This window comes from Haliotis rufescens, unplaced genomic scaffold (genome assembly GCF_023055435.1).
Source record: "Haliotis rufescens isolate VD_foot unplaced genomic scaffold, xgHalRufe1.0.p SCAF_18, whole genome shotgun sequence".
Taxonomy (NCBI): domain Eukaryota; kingdom Metazoa; phylum Mollusca; class Gastropoda; order Lepetellida; family Haliotidae; genus Haliotis; species Haliotis rufescens.
Window position 1 is genome coordinate 25,642,061 of NW_025963868.1, and position 20,168 is coordinate 25,662,228.

A 20,168-nucleotide genomic window follows, 5' to 3' on the forward strand; every position below is an offset into this window, starting at 1 on the left:
CGCTGTGCAGAGTTGCGTCCCTTGGGCACGCCTATGATTGTGGGTTCGAATCCCTGTTCGCCCCGAATATGTTTCTAGGTTTGTCAGCACCATACCCGTGCTCGTGGGTTTCACCGAAGTACTGTTAAACGCGGCGTTAAACCCAACTCACTCACTCACTCACTCACTCACTGTAACAGTCTGTAAATACAAAGCTGTGGCTGGGTAATTTTGTGTACAAAATAAATTTGTTCAGTGAACACTGCCATGTTTGAAATGTTGTAATCCCCCATGAAGATCCGGGGTAGAATAGCCCATGCATTCCGTAAAAGGCGACTATGCTTGTCGTAAGAGGCGACTAATTGGATCGGGTGGTCAGTCTCGTTGACTTGGTTGATGAATGTCATCGTATCCCAATTGTGTGTATCGATGGTCATAATATCAATCACTGGGCTGTCTGGTCCAGACTCGATTATTTCCAGACCTCCGTCATATAGCTGGAATATTGTTGAAAGCGGCGTTAACTAAACAAACAAAATTCACGCACGCACGCACGCACGCACGCACGCACGCACGCACGCACGCACGCACGCACGCACGCACGCACTCACTCACTTCGCATAATGTACATAATCTCGTGATATTTTTTTAGGAAAATGTGATTCCTAAGTCGGCATAAAGGGGCTTAAACAAGGACTGGTTGGCTCGGAGTCAGTATTCTGAGTGGGGTATTCATGTTAAACTGCGGCATGGTATCTGAGTGAGCTGGCACTATAAATTGGCATCAGTCAGGACTAGTACGCACGCACGCACGCACGCACGCACGCACGCACGCACGCACACACACACACACACGCACACGCACACGCACACGCACACGCACACATGCACGTCGCTATATAAGTGCAATGATCTTGGACGCGACGTTAAACCCAATTTCACCTCACCTCTGATGCTTCTTGTTACAGTTCAGGGGCGGTCGGGTAGCCTAGTGGTTAAAGCGTTCGCTCGTCACGCCGAAGACCCGGATTCGATTCCCGACATGGGTACAATGTGTGAAGCCCATTTCTGGTGTCCCGCGCCGTGATTTTGCTGGACTATTGCTAAAAGAAGTGTAAAACCATACTCACTCACTCACTCTTGTTACAGTTCAGTAGCGGCATGCTGTCCCTGCTGACCCTTGTCGTCATACTCCACCTGGTGGTCAACGAGAAACACGGGCAAACCGTTTCACAGGCTGAATACCTAGGTTTCTCGCTGCAGTTAATTACATATGTAAGTCGGGTTGGCGATTTAAAAAAAAAGATAATGAAATTGTGTTTTACTTATTCAACTACTTATGATCGCCCCCGTGCCGCAGTACTTTTCTAGCAACCAGTTGATTCATGCCATCTTATCCCAACTGCGTAGATAGATGCTCACAATATCAATCACTGGTTCGTATGGCCCAGACTCGTGTGTTCACGACCCGAGAAGATTCGGGGTAGAATAGGTCTTCAGCAACCCATGCTTGCCGTAAAAGGCGACTATGCTTGTCGTAACAGGCGACTAACAGGATCGGTTGGTCGGGCTCGCTGACTTGGTTGATGCAACTCATCGTATCCCAATTGCGTGGATCGATGCTCATGATGTCAATCGTTGGGTTGTCTGATCCAGACTCGAATATTTACAGACCGTCGTCATATCGCTGGAATATTGCTGAATGGGCGTTAAACTTCAAACAAATAAATTTGAAAAGTAATAATGATATGAAATTAGATGATTACTTTGAACATAAGATATGGTCACATCTCAGTATTGTTTATATTCTCAAGTATCAGTATCTAACGATTCACACATATGTAAGAGGAGGCCATGCTGTCCTTGTGGTTAAAGAGTCGGCGGCCCGGGTTCAACCCCCAACCTGTGTTCAACGTACGAAGTCGATCTCTTCTGTCCCTAGGGGGCAGTCGTCTAAGGCGCCGCAATCCGCTGTGCAGTTTCGTCCCTTGGGCACGCAAGAAACCTATGATTGTGGGTTAGAATCCCGGTTCGCCCCGATTATGTTTCTAGGTTTTCTTGGCACCATACCCGTGCTCGGGGGTTTCACCGAAGTGGTAAACGTCTAAGACCTGCATCTCTTCGGGCTTTCCTCTCGCATTAAGCTGACACGCCGTGATATAACTGGAATACGTTTTAAAGCGGCGTTAAACACAACTCACGCACACACTCACTCTGGTGTCCTCCGCCGCGAAAGGCTGTGATATTCCTGGGGCGGTCGGGTAGCCTCGTGGTTAAAGCGTTCGCTCGTCACGCCGAAGACCCGGGTTCGATTCCCGACATGGGTAAAATGTGTGAAGCCCAATTCTGGTGTCCCCCGCCGTGATATTGCTGGAATATTGCTAAAAGTGGCGTAAAACCATACTCACTCACTCACTCACTGTGATATTCCTAAAAGCGGCGGAAACCAATTTCATAACTCCCAAAGTCATCCCTGTTAACAGAATTATTCGTTTGTTGTATTTTCAGCTGCTGACGATCGTTATCATGCAGATAGATCGCCTAAGAGGGGTGTACACGTCCGGGATATTGTTCGTTTACTGGACACTAGAGGTCCTTGCTGCTGTAGTTCCTTTCTATACCTACATAATTCAAAAGGTTGGTTCTTCAATAATCGGACCCGTGAAGATCCGGGGTAGAATAGGTCTTCAGCAACCCATGCTTGTCGTAAAATGCGACTATGCTTGCCGTAAGAGGCGACTAACGGGATCGGGTGGTCAGGCTCGCTGACTTGGTTGATACATGTCATCGTATCCCAATTGCGCAGATCGGTGTTCATGGTGTCAATCACTGGATTGTCCGGTCCAGATTCGATGATCTTCAGCAACCCATGCTAGCCGTAAAAGGTGACTATGCTTGTCGTAAAAGGCGACAAACGGGATCGGGTGGTCAGGCTCGCTGACTTGGTTGATGCATGTCATCGATCCCAATTGCGTGGATCGATGATCATGATATCAATCATTGGATTGTCTGGTCCAGACTCGATTATTTTACAGACCGCCGTCATATAGCTGGAATATTGCCGAATGCGGCGTTAAACAACAAACCAACCAACCCAAAATTTTCCCCAAATTTAATATGCAGCCCTGTGTGTGTGTGTGTGTGTGTGTGTGTGTGTGTGTGTGTGTGTGTGTGTGTGTGTGTGTGTGTGTGTGTGTGTGTGTGTGTGTGTGTGTGTGTGTGTGTGTGTGTGTCACTCACTCACTCACTCACTCACTCACTCACTCACTCACTCACTCACTCACTCACTCACTCACTCACTCACTCACTCACTCTTTTCTCCTCTCTCATCTCTCGTAAGAGGCGTCTTATAGGATCAGGGGGGTCAGGCTCGCTGACACATCCACCAACCACCACATTCAATTACGTTCCACATTCCAATCCCAGATTCCGCCCGTTTTTCAAATTCAGACCATCACCACTCAGGATCTGGGCGCCGTCCCACATAGCTATCTTCGCGATAGTCGTAGCGCTAAGACTGCTTTGAGGAACGGGCCCAGGTTTAACCAGGTAGTAAAATACCTGGACTCAACATTAACATTGACGCGACATGCGGTTACTGAAATACTTATTTTAAGTTAAGAACGTTTTCTTATAAACCCAGAAAAAAGAATGATCCAAAATGATTATTATACGAATCTAAGATACAGAAATATATAAAATATAAAAACAATCGAGTCGATCGAGCTTTAAAACGCTCGGTGTCGTCATCAGGTGTATGTGCGTGAACGGCATCGAGTCTGTTTCGAGAGTGCAACACATTATTTGTCGCTGGCTAGCAACTATTGTCTTCTGTATGATTGTGTATCTGCCATAACCTGTATCGCTTTCAATAAGTTAATTATCGCTTTTTAAAAATATGTTAAAATATATATCAACTTTCAATATACAATAAACTACGGTTATAACGAACTCAAAGGGACACCTTATTTTAGTTCGTAATGGCCGTAGTTCGTTATAAGCGTATACACAACGCATATACAACAAATAGGCGGGACCAAAATATACAGTTCGTTATAAGCGTGTTCGTTATAGCCGTAGTTTACTGTATGCAGAACCAAAAAAGTCGGGGATGATGAATATTTTAGGGGGAATTATTTTTGTAGTGAGGATTGAACAGACACTTTCATGAAAATATCCCCAAAATTATTCATGATCCCTAAATTGTTCGTTCAGTATATGTGTCTGATCAAAAATCTCATGCGGATTATTGAAGGTATTAAGTTCATATCCTCGAGACTCCGATGTCCGTTTTGTTACATGAGCAGGTAGCTACATTAAACATAAAGACCTTCCTTTGTTATTTCAGCATGGAGCTATTATATAGACGTAAAGACCTTTGTTATATAAGCTTGGAGCTACTTTAAACGTAGATACCTTTGTTATATAAGCTTGGGGCTACTTTAAACGTAAAGACCTTTGTTATATAAGCTTGGAGCTGCTTTAAACGTAAAGACCTTTATTATATAAGCTTAGAGCTGCTTTAAACGTAAAGACCTTTGTTATATAAGCTTGGAGCTATTTTAAACGTAAAGACCTTTGTTATATAAGCTTGGAGCTACTTTAAACGTAAAGACCTTTGTTATATAAGCTTGGAGCAACTTTAAACGTAGATACCTTTGATATATGAGCTTGGGGCTACTTTAAACGTAAAGACCTTTGTTATATAAGCTTGGAGCTGCTTTAAACGTAAAGACCTTTATTATATAAGCTTAGAGCTGCTTTAAACGTAAAGAACTTTGTTATATAAGCTTGGAGCTATTTTAAACGTAAAGACCTTTGTTATATAAGCTTGGAGCAACTTTAAACGTAGCGACCTTTGTTTAATAAGCATGGAGCTACTTTAAACGTAGAGACCTTAGTTATATAAGCTTGGAGCTACTTTAAACGTAAAGACCTTTGTTATATAAACATGGAGCTACTTTAAACGTAGAGACCTTAGTTATATAAGCTTGGAGCAACTTTAAACGTAAAGACCTTCGTTATATAAGCTTTAAGCTACTTTAAACGTAAAGACCTTTGTTATATAAGCTTAGAGCTGCTTTAAACGTAAAGACCTTTGTTATATAAGCTTGGAGCTATTTTAAACGTAAAGACCTTTGTTATATAAGCTTGGAGCAACTTTAAACGTAAAGACCTTTGTTATATAAGCTTGGAGCAACTTTAAACGTAGCGACCTTTGTTTAATAAGCATGGAGCTACTTTAAACGTAGAGACCTTAGTTATATAAGCTTGGAGCTGCTTTAAACGTAAAGACCTTTGTTATATAAACATGGAGCTACTTTAAACGTAGAGACCTTAGTTATATAAGCTTGGAGCAACTTTAAACGTAAAGACCTTCGTTATATAAGCTTTAAGCTACTTTAAACGTAAAGACCTTTGTTATATAAGCTTAGAGCTGCTTTAAACGTAAAGACCTTTGTTATATAAGCTTGGAGCTATTTTAAACGTAAAGACCTTTGTTATATAAGCTTGGAGCAACTTTAAACGTAAAGACCTTTGTTATATAAGCTTGGAGCTGCTTTAAACGTAAAGACCTTTGTTATATAAGCTTGGAGCTATTTTAAACGTAAAGACCTTTGTTATATAAGCTTGGAGCTGCTTTAAACGTAAAGACCTTTGTTATATAAGCTTGGAGCAACTTTAAACGTAGCGACCTTTGTTTAATAAGCATGGAGCTACTTTAAACGTAGAGACCTTAGTTATATAAGCTTGGAGCTGCTTTAAACGTAAAGACCTTTGTTATATAAACATGGAGCTACTTTAAACGTAGAGACCTTAGTTATATAAGCTTGGAGCAACTTTAAACGTAGAGACCTTCGTTATATAAGCTTTAAGCTACTTTAAACGTAAAGACCTTTGTTATATAAGCTTAGAGCTGCTTTAAACGTAAAGACCTTTGTTATATAAGCTTGGAGCTATTTTAAACGTAAAGACCTTTGTTATATAAGCTTGGAGCAACTTTAAACGTAAAGACCTTTGTTATATAAGCTTGGAGCTGCTTTAAACGTAGAGACCTTAGTTATATAAGCTTGGCGCTGCTTTAAACGTAGAGACCTTAGTTATATAAGCTTGGAGCTGCTTTAAACGTAAAGACCTTATTATATAAGCTTGGAGCAACTTTAAACGTAAAAACCTTTGTTTTATAAGCTTGGAGCAACTTTAAACGTTGCGACCTTTGTTTTATAAGCATGGAGCTACTTTAAACGTAGAGAGCTTAGTTATATAAGCTCGGAGCTACTTTAAACGTAAAGACCTTTGTTATATAAACATGGAGCTACTTTAAACGTAAAGACCTTAGTTATATAAGCTTGGAGCTATTTTAAACGTAGAGACCTTAGTTATATAAGCTTGGAGCTATTTTAAACGTAGAGACCTTAGTTATATAAGCTTGGAGCTATTTTAAACGTAGAGACCTTAGTTATATAAGCTTGGAGCTACTTTAAACGTAGAGACCTTAGTTATATAAGCTTGGAGCTATTTTAAACGTAAAGACCTTAGTTATATAAGCTTGGAGCTACTTTAAACGTAGAGACCTTAGTTATATAAGCTTGGAGCTATTTTAAACGTAAAGACCTTTGTTATATAAGCTTGGAGCTACTTTAAACGTAGAGACCTTAGTTATATAAGCTTGGAGCTACTTTAAACGTAGAGACCTTTGTTATATAAGCTTGGAGCAACTTTAAACGTAAAGACCTTTGTTATATAAGCTTGGACAACTTTAAACGTAACGACCTTTGTTATATAAACATGGAGCTACTTTAAACGTAAAGACCTTTGTTATATAAGCTTGGAGCTACTTTAAACGTAGAGACCTTTGTTATATAAACATGGAGCTACTTTAAACGTAAAGACCTTAGTTATATAAGCTTGGAGCTATTTTAAACGTAAAGACCTTTGTTATATAAGCTAGGAGCTGCTTTAAACGTAAAGACCTTTGTTATATAAGCTTGGAGCAACTTTAAACGTAAAGACCTTTGTTTTATAAGCATGGAGCTACTTTAAACGTAGAGAGCTGAGGTTATATAAGCTTAGAGCTACTTTAAACGTAAAGACCTTTGTTATATAAGCTTGGAGCAACTTTAAACGTTGCGACCTTTGTTATATGAGCATTGAGCTACTTTAAACGTAAAGACCTTTGTTATATAACCAATGAGCTACTTTAAACGTAAAGACCTTTGTTATATGAGCTTGGAGCTGCTTTAAACGTAAAGACCTTTGTTATATAAGCTTGGAGCAACTTTAAACGTAAAGACCTTTGTTTTATAAGCATGGAGCTACTTTAAACGTAGAGAGCTGAGGTTATATAAGCTTAGAGCTACTTTAAACGTAAAGACCTTTGTTATATAAGCTTGGAGCAACTTTAAACGTTGCGACCTTTGTTATATGAGCATTGAGCTACTTTAAACGTAAAGACCTTTGTTATATAACCAATGAGCTACTTTAAACGTAGAGACCTTTGTTATATAAGCTTGGAGCTACTTTAAACGTAAAGACCTTTGTCATATAAGCAATGGGCTACTTTAAACGTAAAGACCTTTGTTATATAAGCATTGGGCTACTTTAAACGTAAAGACCCCCGTTTCATAAGCTTGGAGCTACTTTAAACGTAGATACCTTTGTTATATAAACAATGAGCTACTTTAAACGTAAAGACCTTCGTTATATGAGCATTGAGCTACTTTAAACGTAGAGACCTTTGTTATATAAGCTTGGAGCTACTTTAAACGTAAAGACCTTTGTTATATAAGCATGGAGCTACTTTAAACGTAGAGACCTTAGTTATATAAGCTTGGAGCTACTTCAAACGTAAAGACCTTTGTTTTATAAGCATGGAGCTACTTTAGGTGAGGTGAAATGGGGTTTAACGTCGCGTCCAAGATTATTGCACTTATATAGCGACGTTGGAGCTACTTTAAACGTAGAGACCTTAGTTATATAAGCTTGTAGCTACTTTAAACGTAAAGACCTTTGTTATATAAGTTTGGAGCTACTTTAAACGTAAATACCTTTGTCATATAAGCTTGGAGCTACTTTAAACGTAAAGACCTTTGTCATATAAGCAATGGGCTACTTTAAACGTAAAGACCTTCGTTATATGAGCATTCGGCTACTTTAAACGTAAAGACCTTTGTCATATAAGCAATGGGCTACTTTAAACGTAAAGACCTTTGTCATATAAGCATTGGGCTACTTTAAACGTAAAGACCTTCGTTACATAAGCATTGAGCTACTTTAAACGTAAAGACCTTTGTCATATAAGCATTGGGCTACTTTAAACGTAAAGACCTTTGTCATATAAGCATTGGGCTACTTTAAACGTAGATACCTTTGTTATATAAGCATTGGGCTACTTTAAACGTAAAGACCCCCGTTTCATAAGCTTGGAGCTACTTTAAACGTAGATACCTTTGTTTTATAAGCATGGAGCTACTTTAAACGTAGATACCTTTGTTATATAAACAATGAGCTACTTTAAACGTAAAGACCTTCGTTATATGAGCATTGAGCTACTTTAAACGTAGATGCCTTTGTTTTATAAGCATGGAGCAACTTCAAACGTGAAGACCTTAGATAGCATGTTATCTCAGTCTCGTGATCCAGGACATTCCCCACGTGTGTAAATATTACCACGTGTCAGACTACATCTATGCTGTCGCGTGTGTACTTAACATGTAGGTCATGTTTTTGATAAAGAAATATTTCGGTCAGGTCTCAGTTTGAAACACTTGAAAAAAGATTAGTTTTATGAACGTTTCAAACAATTCATTGTCAGGAGTGATTTTGTGCAATATATGTTTATGTACACATTAATTGCAAATGTTTATATTTGAGTTCGTTTCGTTTCTTTCAGGAATACGAAGACGATTTGGCAACATTTGTAGTGTTTTATATCAAATTTGGATTGCTTCTTTTCGAATTCATACTTCAATGGTTTTCTGACACCCCGAAACTCCGACAGGGATACGAAGTCATTGGGAACGTAAGTTATTGTTTTAAACTTACTTTATTGACATCAGAAGGTCAAATGGATTAGGCAAAAGTTATGCAATTCACAGTGCCCTTTCCATAAACATTTATACAGACAGCGGGCAAGTGTAAATATTGAAATATATAAGGTGCATATAAAGTACGATACTAACATGGATATACATGTAGTAACATCAGTAATAAATAAGATTACATAAACTATTGCTGTGATGAATGCTATATACCAGTCATCTGGTGGTAGGTTTTAAATGGTAACACGGGGCAGTCGGGTAGCCAAGTGGTTAAAGCGTTCGCTCGTCACGCCGAAGACCCGGGTTCGATTCCCGACATGGGTCCAATGTGTGAAGCCCATTTCTGGTGTCCTCGGCCGTGATATTGCTGGAATATTGCTTAAAGCGGCGTAAAACCATACTCACTCACTCAATAAATGGTAACACAACAAATGTAAAATATGATATGTATATTAGTATATAAGTTGACGTTAATAAGACTGTTAATCAAATCTACGGAAGCCTTTTAGGGCCATTTGTTGTTGTTTTTTGTTTGTTTTTTAAATTTCAAGATACGAAGTTGATATTTCAAGATAATGAGTTGACATTTCAAGATATATACTAAGTTCAAATTTCAAGATAACATCTTCCGTATCAATCCCTTTATGACATAATATATTTTTGCATACTTTTGAATATGACAATGTTGTGTAATAAAGAGTATACAATATCACCAATGAGAATAGCTGGGAAACGTGAGTTGTTGGTGATAATTAGGCCATCCATGTTTTTTTATGTTTCTCATCTCCAACCTCAACCTGGAAGAGAGCGAGCGGCGAGATTTAAATCTTTTTTAAAACCCCTATTTTTCACTAATTTTGTAACTTATTTCATGAAATCTTCAAATTTAGAACACTTCGTAACAGTCCTTAAATTAACTTTTTCTGTCGCCTTGCTTTGGACACGATTTTTTTTAAAATAAAGCCGAGGAAAAATCCAGCTGACCCTGTTTTTTTTATGTGCAATTGTTTTGGGTGCATATTTTTATCACATCGGGGCATAAATTTTCACAGCGGCGGGGAAACATGAAATAAGAAAACTCTTTATTATTTCACGTCGGAACGAAAATTCAGAAGAATCTGTTATGCTTAACATTTCTAAAATTATTTAGTTATATTACAAGTGATATACATTCACACAGAGTTGCGTCCCTTGGGAACGCCACAAACCAATGATCGTGGGTTCGAATCCAGGTTCTCCCCGATTATGTTTCTGGGTTTGTTTCTAGTGGCAAACGACTAAGACCTGCATTACTTTGGGCGTTTCTCTCACATCAAGCTGACACACCGTGATACAACTGGAATACTTTTCAGAGCGGCTTTAGACCCAACTCACTCACTCACTCACTCAATGGTTCGTTTTCTATCTAATTTCAGCGGCCATGTCCGGAAGTTACAGCCTCGTTTCCGTCCAGATTAGTGTATTGGTGGATTGCCAAGTAAGTGACGCACATTAAAGTACAAGGGCTTCCTTAGTTTTTCTTTTCAGTCATTTGGAGACCCGTGAAGATCTGGAGTAGAATAGGTCTTCAGCAACCCACGCTTACCATAAACGGCGACTATGCTTGTTGTAAGAGGTGACTAAAGGAATCGGGTGGTCAGGCTCGCTGACTTGGTTGATGCATGTCATCGATCCCAATTGCGTGGATCGATGCTCATGATGTCAATTACTGGATTGTCTTGTCCAGACTCGATTATTTACAGACCGCCGTCATATAGCTGGAATATTGCTGAATGCTGCGTTAAACAACGAAAAAGGAAACATGGGTACAATGTGTGAAGCTAATATCTGACGTCCCCCATCGTGTTATTGTTAGAATATTGCTAAAAGCGGCGTAAATTCATTGTCACTCATTCTCTCGAATCTCAAATTCACCCCAATAATGGTCGTCGATTGGTCTGTTTGGTAGCTCATTGGTTAAAGTGTTGGCTCGACACGCCGAAGACCCGGGTTCCATTTCCAGACATCGGTGCAGTGACACCCATTGCTCTTCTGTGATCATAGTGTATGAGTATTGCAGAATTATAGTAGTAAGCGTCTTCGAATTGCGGGGCGGTGAGGTCGTCAAGTGGTTAGTGCGTTCGCTTGTCCATCCTCCCGAGGCAAGGGAGTTAACTGACCATAAAAGTCCAGTTTCCACCCTTGCCGAACAAGGAAATATGGAGTTATATTTTGGCTTGACTAACGAGTCTATGAATAGCCCAATCAAAATCGCGCAACGAAATCGAAATCGAAATCCCGTTCATAAACTGTCGTACAGATTTCGGTCGATTGGAGGATTTGCAAAGCATGTGTACCGCCAACTCGGCGTCAACAGATATTTTCCAAATCTTTTCATGATTTTAATCAAGGTGCTTACGTGATTTGATCCACTTTTCGAAGCAAGACCCATAATATGACTATATAGATCTTCATGATCGATCAGATCGTCTTGATTGGGCACTGCCATTTTGTTTGAGGCAATTGAAAGAGATATGAGAGGTGTAATCTGATTGGTCTATAGGAGAGATATAAGGGGACATAACTCGTAATAGCCACTAGTGCGCTACAATCAACCTAGACATTCCGACCTAGTTCGGCAAGGGTGGAAACTGGACTTTTAAAGTCACTAAACGCCCTTGCATCGTGAAGATGTTTCTCGTCATGCCGCAATCCCGGTACAATGGGGTACACTGGGTGAAGCTCATTCCTGGTGTCCCCCCCCCACGGGATATTGCTAGAATATTGATAAAAGCGGCGTAAAACTATACTTACTAACTCATCATCTTTCGTCTGTCCTTCCACAAGCTGACGGTAACTAATGTGTTCAAACTCACTCACTCACTCCAGGCTGGTCTTCATTGGCTACAAACGAGGCATAGAAGAGGACGATCTCTGGGACCTCAACCCACGTGACCAGAGCCGGACATTGGTGCCACCTTTTGAGAAAGAATGGACTCAAGAAGTAAATAAAGTGAAAACCAAAAAGTAAGTTTCATCAAAGTTTAACTCAACTTATAAAATATCAAAATCATATTTATTGTAATCATTTCAAACAAACACCATTAGTGTCGGTAGTGATGTCGATACTATAACAAGAAAAAATGAAAAGTTCAGATATCATTATTCATAGATCCGGGTAAGAATAGATCCTAAGCAACCCATGGTCGGCTCGCTGACTTGGTTGATGTATGTCATCGCATCCCCCGTGCGTGGATCGATGCTCATGATGTCGATCATTGGATTGTCTGGTCCTGACTCGATTATGTTTCAGACCGCCGTCATGTAGCAGGAATATTGCTGAGTGCGGTGTTAAACAACAAACAAACAAACAAACGTCAGACGCGTTGTAAATGCCGTCCTTGCATATTACTCGGCAATTGTTGCATGTGCCATTTTTAATTTGACACACATCAAGTACAGTAGACTGTGTATTTCGGCATCTGTACATGTCTAATCAGACAAAAAAATGGTCCCAGCTCAGCCCCCCTGTGTAATCCGACATCTGTCTGTTCCGAATTCCGACACAGCTTTGTGGTGGGTTGAACATACCCACTTTGTGTATTCCGACATTAACGCAAGAACAACGATTACCTTAAAATAAACGCTCAAAAAATTGATTTTTTTCTTAAGCGAAGATGTACACAACCTTCAGTAAACACTCCACGCTTAACGGGAATTAATCTACAATGAACCAATGAAAGTGTCATGCTTTGTGCAGCAAGAAGGATAATTCTCAATAGATAATCCTCAGTTGATAATCCTTAATTGATAATCCTCAATTGATAATCCTCAGTTGATAATCCTTAATTGATAATCCTCAATTGTTAATCCTCCATTGATAATCCTCCATTGATAATCCTCCATTGATAATTCTCAATTGATAATCCTCAATTGATAATCCTCAATTGATAATCCTCATTTGAATTACACATGAACTGAGTGAATCATTGAGGTTGAATTCGGCCATGAAACTGTCTGAACCGACAACTGTCTAATCGAAAATTCCCCTGTCGGAGCAGTGCCGGATTATACAGCGTCTTCTGTATGTGGTATGCTGAATTACATTAATTTATTAGTTCACCTCCACATGCCTAGTTCAATGTCTGTCGTTCCTTTCCTAGATAGGGGGCACGGGTGGCCCAGTCGTCTAAGGCGCCGCAATTCGCTGTGCAAAGTTGCGCCCCTTGGGCACGCCAGAAACCTATGATTGTGGGGTCGAATCCCGGTTCGCCCTGATTATATTTCTAGGTTTGTCAGCACCATATCCGTGCTCGTGGGTTTCACCGAAGTGGTAAACGTCTAGGATCTGCATCACTTCGGGCTTTCCTCCCACATTAAGCTGACACGCCATGATATGACTGGAATACTGTTAAAAGCGGCGTTAAACACAACTCACTCACTCAACTGTTTCCTAGATCCCAACTCAATAACTTAGTTTATCGTTGTCGTAACATTTATAACCAAAAGATATTATGAGTGGTTTATTTGATAATGATTCATAAACACATTCTCAAGTTATTATCGGAATCGAACAATCATCTCTGCTTTGGTTAAAACTTAGGGGTTTGTCGCTTTTATTTGTAGAACACTGGTAATACAAACACAAACATATTAAATTATGAGAAAATTCCTACATCTCTCGTAAATAACCCCATAACTACTAATTCTTAAAACCCTTCCTTTCCAGTTTATTTTTGAGAGCAAAGAGAAAAATAATTTACACAAATGGTGCGGTGACTGTCGGCCACACGCACAGTGAAAGAACCTCACTTATCCCACCCAAAAAGTCCAAACAGAATGGCGAGAGCCCACTGGTCAAGGGTATGGTCAACTCGACGGACAAGAAGGCCGACCAGGACGACCCAGCACGTGGTCTGCTGCGGCCATCACTGATAAGAGTCCTATGGCGACTATACGGCTGCAGCCTCCTCTCGCTGTTTGGCGTCAAGTTTGTCGCTGATCTTCTACAGATGGCGGGGCCTCTTGTTATGAGGTAAGTGTTGCGTGGTACCGATTGTCATATCTCTCCCACTTTTGGATGCGATCGTTCGGCCACTGCGTTAATGATGTCATGATAGAAACATGTTTTATCGTGAAATAAACCGCGTTTCGTTCTTCATTGTTCTTTGCGATTTATCGCGTAGCTATCTTATATATCTAAATACAACATGAGGTCAGGTGAAATGGGGTTTAACGTCGCGGTTATTACAGACATATTGCCGACTGACTCCGAGCTGACCAGTGCCTGTTTTAACCAGCTCAATCCGAGTGCCAGACAGAGTAACAGCATATTTTAACCGACCCTTTCGTATGACAAGGCCCGGGATCGAACCCCTACATTCCGCTCCCTGGGCATACGCTCTGTCCACGAGACCATGTAGGCGTTTTCTGAATACAAACCGATATCAATACATCGTCTATTAAAAATTGAGATGCAGCAACTAGAGATGTTAAATAGATGCCTACTCACTCACTCACTCACTCACTCACTCACTCACTCACTCATTCACTCGGTCACTCGGTCACTCGGTCTCACTCACTCACTCGGTCTCACTCACTCGGTCACTCACTCACTCACTCACTCGGTCACTCACTCACTTTGTCACTCACTCGGTCACTCACTCACTTTGTCACTCACTCGGTCACTCACTCACTCACTCACTCCCTCACTCGCTCACTCGGTCACTCACTCACTCACTCACTCTTACTGCAGCGTGCTGATCAACTACATCTCCAACAAGACCCCCGGGGAAGAGTGGAAGGGGTACGTGCTGGCCACAGGGCTGCTGCTGCTGTCCACGCTCAGGAGCATCTTCTACCAGGCCAGTCTCAACCAGGCCGCCATCCTCGGGATGCAGATGAAGACCACCCTCATTGCGGCCCTTTACAAGAAGGTGAGGCGACCAGGGCGTGGCTGTACGGGCACTGACTATAATACACAGTACCCCATTTACGTTTCCAGCATAGTAAAAAATATACTGCGGTTGCGGGTGGCCCAGACGTCGCTGTGCTGTGTCACTCAGGCGTGCTAGAGACCTCTTTTTGTGGGTTCGACTGCCAGAAACGCGTTACTTACACTGACTGTTTTTCAGCAACAGACCCATGTTTTGTTTGCTTGTTTGTTTGTTTCTTGTTTCACGGCGCACTCTTCCCGCTATATGACGGCGGTCTGTAAATAATCGAGTCTAGATCAGACAATCCAGTGACTGATGCCATGAGCACGGATCTACGCAATTGGGATACAATGACATGCATCAACCAAGTCAGCAGGCCTGTCCACCCGATCCCGTTATTCGCCTTTACGACAAGCATAGTCGCCTTTTTTGGCAAGCATGGGTGGCTGAAGACCTATTCTATACTCGGATATTCTCGAGGCCCATGCTCTAGTGAAGTAGAAAACATCCCCCCACGACCCTGACATGCTGTGATATAACTGAAATACTGTCCAACAAAGACATACATGTACATTTTTAAAGCGCATTTGAAGCCCCCCGTCAAATCGATCGGTGTCAATTTTTATTGCCTAGATATATTTATTCCCCCTGTAATGAATTACAATGAACACACCAAGGGATGAATTATAATGAACACCACAAGTAATGAATTATAATGAACACCCCAAGTAATGAATTATAATGAACACCCCAAGTAATGAATTATAATGAACACCCCGAAGTGTTGAATTATAATGAACACACCTAGTAATGAATTATAATGAACATCCCAAGTAATAAATTATAACGAACACCACACCTGATGAACAATAAAATATGTCCCAATTCATGGATTATGAACACCGCCAGTTAGGAATTATAATGAACACCCATTGTAAAGAAATCTAACGGAAACGCCTAGTAAAGATTAATGATGAGATACCCAAAGTAATAAATTATAATAAATATAAATACCCAAGTCATGAATCATTGAACCCCCCCCCCCCCCCCCCCAACACACACACACACACACACACACACACACACACACACACACACACAGATAATTATACATATATATGTCACCTAGTTCTGGTCATCAAACGTCAATACACAATGTAAATCGTACCATTTAAGTACACACTCAATGGCTGATCATCAAACATAGCTCTGTTGTGATCAGATTGTTTTCTTTTCAGGCTCTGACGTTAAGCAACGAGGCCAAGAAAACCACGACTACCGGCGAGATTGTCAACTTGATGTCCGTGGACAGCCAACGCATCAACGACGTCATGAACTACCTCTTCCTGCTGTGGTCAGTGCCTGTCCAGATCATTCTGTCCATCATCCTGCTGTACGTCACAATAGGACCGTCCGTGTTCGCCGGTCTCGCCGTCCTCCTCATCATGATTCCCTTCAACGGCTACCTCTCCAACATACAACGTCATCTGCAGACCCGCAACCTCAAGGACAAAGATCAGCGGATCAAACTGCTGAATGAGATCCTCAATGGAATAAAGGTTCGAAAACTACACACACTAGCTGACCGTCTCCGTGGTCTAGTGGTAGAGCGTCCGCCCGGAGACCGGAAGGTCCGGGGTTCGATCCCCGGCCGCGTCATACCAAGAGACGTTAAAAGATGGTACTTGTTGTTACCCTGTCTGGCACTCGGTATTAAAGGGCTTAAACAAGGACTGGTCGGCTCGGAGTCAGTATACTGTGTCTGAGTGGGGTATTCGTGTTTGCGGCATGGTATCTCAGTTGATTAGCACTATAAAGTCGGCATCAGTCCGGACTAGTACAAGCAGCCACACACACACATACACGTGCATGCACGTCGCTACATAAGTGCAATAATCTTGGACGCGATGTTAAACCCAATTTCACCTCACCTCAAACACCAGCTTGTTGCTTTTGCTGTAATATTTGTTCCTCAGACTCAATGGGCCACGAGCGGTCCAGTCGTCTAAGGCGCCGCGATTCGCTGTGCAGAGTTGCGTCCCTTGGGCACGCCAGAAACCTATGATTGTGGGGTCGAATCCCTGTTTGCCCCGATTATGTTTCTAGGTTTGTCAGCACCATACCCGTGCTCGTGGGTTTCACCAAAGTGGTAAACGTACGAGACTTGCATCACTTCGGGCTTTCCTCCGACATTAAGCTGACATGCCGTGATATAACTGGAATACTGTTAAAAGCGGCGTTAAACCCAACTCACTCACTCACTTCTCAGGCTGAAAGCCCGTGTCACATTCTCAATGTCGGATTTGTTTGTTTGTGGTAGGGTTCGGTGACTTGGTTGATTGCGTGTCATCCTATCATATCGATCGGTGCTCATGATGTCAATCACTGGATTGTCTCGTCCAGACTTTATTATTTACAGGCCGCCGTCATATAGCTGGACTATTGCTGTGGGCGGCACACCGATTCAATTGCTTACTCGTTCCTGACTTTCTCACTCATCCGTCGCCGCCTCCGTGGTCTTGTGGTAGAGCGTCCGCCCGGAGAGCGGAAGGTCCGGGGTTCGATCCCGGGCCGCGTCATACCAAAAAGACGTTAAAAGATGGTACTTGTAGTTACCCTGTCTGACGCTCGGCATTAGGGGGCTAAAACAAGGACTGGTCGGCTCGGAGTCAGTATACTGTGTCTGAGTGGGGTATTCATGTTAAACTGCGACATGGTATCTCAGTGAGCTAGCACTATAAATCGGCATCAGTCCGGACTAGTACAAGCAGCCACGCAAACACGTGCATGCACGTCGCTATATAAGTGCAATAATCTTGGACGCGACGTTAAACCCAATTTCACCTCACCTCACCTCACCTCACTCATCCGTCAGTTAGCTTGCATCTCTGTCTCTTACTCGATTGTTGACAGTGGCGTAAAACATTATTAACCCCCCGCGATGCTGTTTTTTGCAGGTGCTGAAGCTATACGCTTGGGAGGAGTCGTTCAAAGGCAAGGTCGAGGAGATCAGGAAGAGAGAGATTCATTCACAATTAAAGATCTCCTACCTCTCCATTCTCACCGGGCTCGGCTGGACCGTCGCACCATTCCTGGTACAGATACACATACATTGTTTCTAGCTACGTTACGATCCGGGGTAGAATTGCGTGGACCGATGCTCATGATGTCAATCACTGGATTGTCTGGTCCAGACTCAATTATTTACAGTCCGCCGTCATAGCTGGAAGAGTGCTGAGAGCGGCGTTAAACATTTACAACAAACAAACAAAACCTTGTTTTCAGGCCGGCGTCATATACCTGGAAGAGGCGGTTGCTTAACCTAATTGTTAAAGCGTTGCTCATCACCCCGAAGACGGGCTCATACCCCACATGGGAACGACCCGTGAAGATCCGGGGTAGAATCAGTCTTCAGCAACCCACGCTTGCCGTAAAAGGCGACTATGCTTGTCGTAAGAGGCGACTAAAGGGATCGGGTGGTCAGGCTCGCTGACTTGGTTGATGCATGTCATCGATCCCAATTGACATGATGTCAAAACACTGGATTGTCTGGTCGAGACTCGATTATTTACAGACCGCCGTCATAAAGCTTTAATATTGCCGAGTGCGGCGTTAAAAAACAAACAAACAAACTTAATAAATGAAAGGAATCTTATACTTATTGTCTTTACTCAATCGAAACGTTCCTCCGCAGACATAAAGCCACGAAAAACAATAGTCACTCTTGATTATCGCTTGTCCTTTTTATGTGTTGTAGGTAGTTGCAGCAACGTTCGCAACGTACGTCCTCGCCGACCCCAACAACCAGTTGGACGCCAACAAAGCCTTCGTCACCCTCTCCCTCTTCAACATCCTCCGGGTCCCCATGAATCTTCTCTCCGCCATCATGTCGTATACTGTTCAGGTAAGAGACAGTTATCTCCCTTGAGTAGCACACCTGCATTCTGCTTTGGCACGATAAGGCACAACCTTTCGTTGGATGTAGGAACCGTCCCTTTAATGGGAATCTCGGGACAGAACAGGTTCTCAGTAAATAAACGCGACAACACCCTTTCCATAATCCTTAGACATCTTTACTGAAATCAGAGTCCATTGAACGATTCTCCATTGTGTTCTAAGACGCCGCGATTCGCTATCAGAGTTGCGTCCCTTGGACACGCCAGAAACCTATGATTGTGGGTTCGAATCCCGATTATGTTTCTCGGTTGTGTATCATTATACCCGACGGTGTGTATCATTATAGTCCGACGGTGTGTGTCATTATAGTCCGACGGTGTGTGTCATTATATTCCGACGGTGTGCATCAATATACCCGACGGTGTGTGTCATTATATTCCGACGGTGTGCGTCAATATACCCGACGGTGTGTGTCATTATACCCGACGGTGTGTGTCATTATACCCGACGGTGTGTGTCATTATACCCGACGGTGTGTGTCATTATACCCGACGGTGTGCGTCATTATACCCGACGGTGTGTGTCATTATACCCGAAGGTGTGTGTCATTATACCCGACGGTGTGTGTCATTATACCCGACGGTGTGTGTCATTATACCCGACGGTGTGTGTCATTATACCCGACGGTGTGCGTCATTATACCGGACGGTGTGTGTCATTATACCCGACGGTGTGTGTCATTATACCCGACGGTGTGTGTCATTATACCCGACGGTGTGTGTCATTATACCCGACGGTGTGTGTCATTATACCCGACGGTGTGTGTCATTCAACATCATTCCAACCATTTTCTGATCCGGTCGAACGTTTTCCCCGTTCTGGAACATGGCTGACTAGAGGCCCAGCGGACATTTTGGCTGATGAGTCTGCCGTCAAAGTTCATTTTTTTATCTCGTTGATGTGGTTTATGGTACCCGGGCAATGAAGAGTGATTCAAGGGCCGAATAAATCCCAAGATCCGACTAAAATGATGACTTTGTCGATTACAGTGAGTGAGTATGGTTTTACGCCGCTTTTAGCAATATTCCAGTAATATCTTGACAAGGGACGCCAGAAATGGGCTTTACACATTGTACCCATGTCGGGAATCGAACCCGAGACTTTAACTACTTGGCTACCCGACCGCCCCTTGTCGATTACAAGTTGTGTTCTGACTAATCCTGTGTCCAAGTTGCCGGACGATCATTGGTCCTATGATTCTGTGTATCACCGGTTTATCTGGTCCAGAATCGGGTAGTCACTCACTCACTCACTCACTCGTGGATAGCGCTGGAAT

The 20,168-nt window shown here is 42.3% G+C and overlaps 1 protein-coding gene across 2 annotated transcripts in view; it reads left to right on the forward strand.

The window, feature by feature from the left end:
- LOC124132935 (multidrug resistance-associated protein 1-like) overlaps positions 1–20,168 on the forward strand; it is an 85,360-nt gene that overhangs the window by 37,005 nt on the left and 28,187 nt on the right. For both annotated transcript variants that reach the window (XM_048398474.1, XM_048398475.1), the window contains exons 5-14: positions 1,129–1,254; positions 2,488–2,616; positions 8,873–9,001; positions 10,436–10,497; positions 11,889–12,026; positions 13,729–14,034; positions 14,755–14,935; positions 16,174–16,494; positions 17,893–18,030; positions 18,693–18,839. In XM_048398474.1, coding sequence (XP_048254431.1) covers positions 1,129–1,254; positions 2,488–2,616; positions 8,873–9,001; positions 10,436–10,497; positions 11,889–12,026; positions 13,729–14,034; positions 14,755–14,935; positions 16,174–16,494; positions 17,893–18,030; positions 18,693–18,839 — 1,677 coding nt within the window. The remainder of the gene's footprint in view (positions 1–1,128; positions 1,255–2,487; positions 2,617–8,872; positions 9,002–10,435; positions 10,498–11,888; positions 12,027–13,728; positions 14,035–14,754; positions 14,936–16,173; positions 16,495–17,892; positions 18,031–18,692; positions 18,840–20,168) is intronic.